The sequence below is a fragment of the Austrofundulus limnaeus genome, unplaced genomic scaffold (assembly GCF_001266775.1).
Source record: "Austrofundulus limnaeus strain Quisiro unplaced genomic scaffold, Austrofundulus_limnaeus-1.0 Scaffold306, whole genome shotgun sequence".
Taxonomy (NCBI): Eukaryota; Metazoa; Chordata; class Actinopteri; order Cyprinodontiformes; family Rivulidae; genus Austrofundulus; species Austrofundulus limnaeus.
This window is the reverse complement of record NW_013952708.1, coordinates 346,222-350,476: the sequence shown is the minus strand read 5'-3', so window position 1 is coordinate 350,476 and position 4,255 is coordinate 346,222. Positions and strand designations below refer to the sequence as shown.

Genomic DNA, 4,255 nt, shown 5'->3' with positions numbered 1-4,255 from the left:
TATATATATATATATATATATATATGTATATGTATGTATGTATGTATGTATACAGTATATATGTTTGCTTTGTTTAATATGCATGTTTTTAAATCTGAACTTTGGTTTCTGTGGAGTTTCTTAGATTTTTAAAGTTCCATACGTAACTTCTGAATACTTAGTTTTGTTTTAATTGTAACTTTTCACTTCCTTTCTTCCTGCTTCTCAGGACGACGAGTTTTACGAGCAGGCTGGAGAGGTTCGCTCGCAGCTTCGTTTCTTCGAGCAGCTGGAGAGAATTGAGAAGCAGAGGAAAGACGAACAGGAGAGGGAGATTCTTCTGAAAGCAGCTAAAGTAAGTTACAGTCGCCTCACCTTCCTGCTAAGTGGGTGTGCATGACAAAGTTCTATCCCCCATGCAACGCTGAGTGCTTGTTCATATGTGTGTGTGCTCCTGTGTGAGCTCTGACAGATGAATTAGAGTGTGACTCCTGTGAGTGAGGTGACCCAKGCTGCTGGCCCCCGGGGCTCCTCTGTCCTGGCTCTTCTTCCACACACAGAATGAGGAGGGGTAAAATATGTATGATAATAAACMCTCAATGCACCTTTTCTCCACCCAACCTGCTCTGATGTTTCAATTTTTGATTTTATGTAGCCCTTTTCATTTTTTTAAAATACTGTTTACACCACAGATAATAATGAGCTGCCATAGAAACTCATTTTAAAGTGTGGTCTACAGAAATTCAAAGTTCATTGATGTGTGCACAGAAACTACAGCTTGACCCTTTACTGATAAATATGCTCCATAAAAATGTATAATATACCCCTTGAATAAATAAAAACCRGAAAAGAATTAAGCTTTAGTTTATATAAAAACATTGTAAATTCAAAGCGAAAAACAAAAAGGCATTGTCTTGGAAAAATAACATCTTGTACACCTATTGTGTACAATATGTACACAACAGGTTATTGTCTGTGAATTTATCCTGTGCACTGACTCAGAGGTTGTTTTTGTGTAAAGATTTTTTATGCCAAGGTAGAGCTTTCTGTGGTCAAACACTGTATTTCACCTGGAGCTGTTGAAATCAGTGTGAGGATGTTGGTCTCTAAAAACCTTGGGAGGAAAACAAAAGTCATCAGTGAACCAACAGATGCATCARTTCAACAAGTTTTGTAAAACTTGGATGTAAGTGGAGACGAGATGACTACAATAAGAGCGGAGGATAAAAATRATTATTAAAAAACGTTTGAAATTCTAAACTTCATGTACACTTTGYAATAAAGTCAGTCTGAAAACTAAACATCTGTTTCTAGTTTGATATTATTGCTGAACGTTTCACTGTCTAGTGCATTAAGTGCAATAATTCAGATCATGGATGGATGGATGGATGGATGGATGGATGGATAAATGAATGGATGAACGGGTGGATGGTTGGATGGATGGATGGATGGTTAGATGGATGTATGGTTGATTGATGGATGAATAGAATGATGGATGGATGGATGGACGGACAATTGATGGATGGATGGATGGATGGATGGATGGATGGATGGATGGATGGATGGATGGACAATTGATGAATGAATGGAATGATGGATGGACGGACGATTGATGGATGAATGGAATGATGGATGGACGGACGATTGATGGATGAATGGAATGATGGATGGATGGATGGATGGACTGATGGATAGATGGAAAGATGTGTGATGGATGGTTGGATGGATGGATGGTTGGATGATTGATGAATGAATGGAATCATGGATGGATGGATGGATGGATGGATGGACACATAGGATTATTCCCTCAGACCTTTAGAATTAAGTAAATTTACTCCAGTTTGCATTTTTTATAATATTGCAACATTAATGACAGTTTTATTCTCTTAAATAACAAAGCTTGTTTTGTAGTAAAGGCTTTATTATTTTGTGGATGGATCTATCTCCAGTTTTATTTTTAGTGAGTTTCTGTTAGCAGTGGCAGAGGTCCAGTATCCTTATTTGTGCTTTTAAAGAAGAGAAAGAAAAAAAGGGAAACTTTGCAAATGAAAAAGCCCTGCAGTGCAACATTAGCAGAAAGCTAGGTTAATTTAATTAACTTGATGGAGTCAATGTCCCACAGTAMGGACTCTTATAGGAACATACCTCACTTTCTTCATTTTATCATTATGTARGATATTGCAAAATTGCCTTGTTGTTTAATGCTGACCACCTAATCTCAAGGCTTGTCTTCTTTTCATTTTGTTCTATGATYAGCCACATACAGTAGCTTCTGTTGGTCAGATGTCAAGAAAGACAATATCAGCAGAAAGTATGCTTCCAAATGGCTTTGTCTTAAAAAAACAAAAAAATATTTTTGTCAGTGCCACATTTCACATAGTTTAACACTCTAATCTTTTTTGTTTATTGTGGAAAGTGTTTTTATTAGCACTTTTTGTGAAGAACTCTTCAACTGTTGCCTAGTTCTTTTTGGTAGGCGCTTCACTTGAGGCTGTTTGTGTTGCACGAGGCTCGTGAAAGAAAGTTTTACTTCACCCTGAGGCCAAATCTGTGGCTTTTTGGCTTCAGTTGCCATGGTATTTTTAGTTTAAGAGAAAGTTTGGAAAGCAAATCCATGCCAAATGATTTTACAGTACGATCCACTGTCAGTTTCTGTTAATACAGCAGCAGTTTTTAGGATTTTTTATTAATGTATTCTGTGTTTTTGTTATCCATGTTTTTCCAAACATTTGTACGGGGACAATASTGGCTGTTGTCTCTGTTTTTATTAGGATGCTAGTTTAAATGTTGTCAGACCAAATTTAGGGAGGGAATACCAACGAAGGCATTCTGAGCCACTTACCTCTACCCACRTGGCAAAATTTGTCTGGCTTAGTTCTGGCCCACACAATGACGACCCTTTGTTGGCCCAGATGTGGTTTGCCAGAAGTGGTCCTTGCATTGGTCAGAACCACAAAAACCAAACGACAAACCCACCAGTTGTGGTGTGCCATTGTAAGAACAGTGCCATTATAGCCAGACCAGTACCATATACAGTGGGGTGCGAAAGTTTGGGCACCCTTGTTAATTTTCCTGATTTACCTTTATAAATCATTGATTGTTTGGATAAAAAAATCAGTTAAATATATCATATAGGGGACAAACAGTGATATTTGAGAAGTGAAATGAAGTTTATATGATTTACAGAAAGTGTGCAATAATTTATTAAACAAAATTAGGCAGGTGCATAAATTTGTGCACAAAAAAAAACCCTAGTAGATCTTCTTTTCGCAGAAATAACAGCCTCTAAACGCTTCCTACAGCTTCTAATAAGAGTCTGGATTGTGGCTGAAGGTATTTTAGACCATTCTTCTTTACAAAACATCTCTACTTCATTCAGGTTTGATGGTTTCTGAGCATGGACAGCTCTCTTTAAGTGACACCACAGATTTTCGATAATATTCAGGTCTGGGGACTGAGATGGCCATTCCAGAACGTTGTACTTGTTTCTCTGCATGAAGGCCTTAGTAGATTTTGAGCAGTGTTTAGGGTCATTGTCTTGCTGGAAGATGCAGCCCCGGCTTCAGCAGCTTCAGCTTTGTCACTGATTCCTGGACACTGGTCTCCAAAATCTGCTGATATTGGTTGGAATCCATGCGTCCCTCAACTTTTAATAAGATTCCCAGTCCCTGTACTGGCCACACAGCCCCACAGCATGATGGAACCACCCCCACATTTTACTGTAGGTAGCAAGTGTTTTTCTTGGAGTGCTGTTCTTTTCCTCCATGCATAACGACCCTTGTTCTGCCCAAATAACTCTATTTTAATTTCATCAGTCCACAGCACCTTATTCCAAAATGAAGCTGGCTTGTCCAAATGTGCTTTAGCATACCTCAAGCAGCTCTGTTTGTGATGTGGGCGGAGAAAAGGCTTCCTCTGCATCACTCTCCCATGCAGCATCTCCTTGTGTAAAGTGTGCTGTATAGTTGAACGATGCACAGTGACTCCATCAGCAGCAAGATGATGTTGTAGGTCTTTGGTGTTGGTCTGTGTGTTGACTCTGACTGTTCTCAACATCCTTCACTTCTGTTTATTCCAGATTTTTCTTGGTTTGCCACTTCCAGCCTTGACTTGAACTGTGCCTGTGGTCCTCCATTTTCTCACAATGGGCCTCATGCAAGAACCGTTCGTACGCACAGATTTGTTCTTAAATTGTGCGTACGAGTGATTTAGGACAATTTATGGCATTCACCAATGTTTTCGTATTCTAAGAATTTTTTCAGATACGAACAAAATT

The 4,255-nt window shown here is 38.7% G+C and overlaps 1 protein-coding gene across 1 annotated transcript in view; it reads left to right on the top strand.

Moving 5' to 3' along the window:
• The window catches only part of LOC106527037 (transcription initiation factor TFIID subunit 4), a gene marked incomplete at its 3' end in the record, with an annotated part of 61,692 nt that overhangs the window by 55,037 nt on the left and 2,400 nt on the right, over nt 1-4,255 (top strand). Inside the window, 1 exon segment of the mRNA XM_014021796.1 lies at nt 209-334. Coding sequence (XP_013877250.1) covers nt 209-334 — 126 coding nt within the window.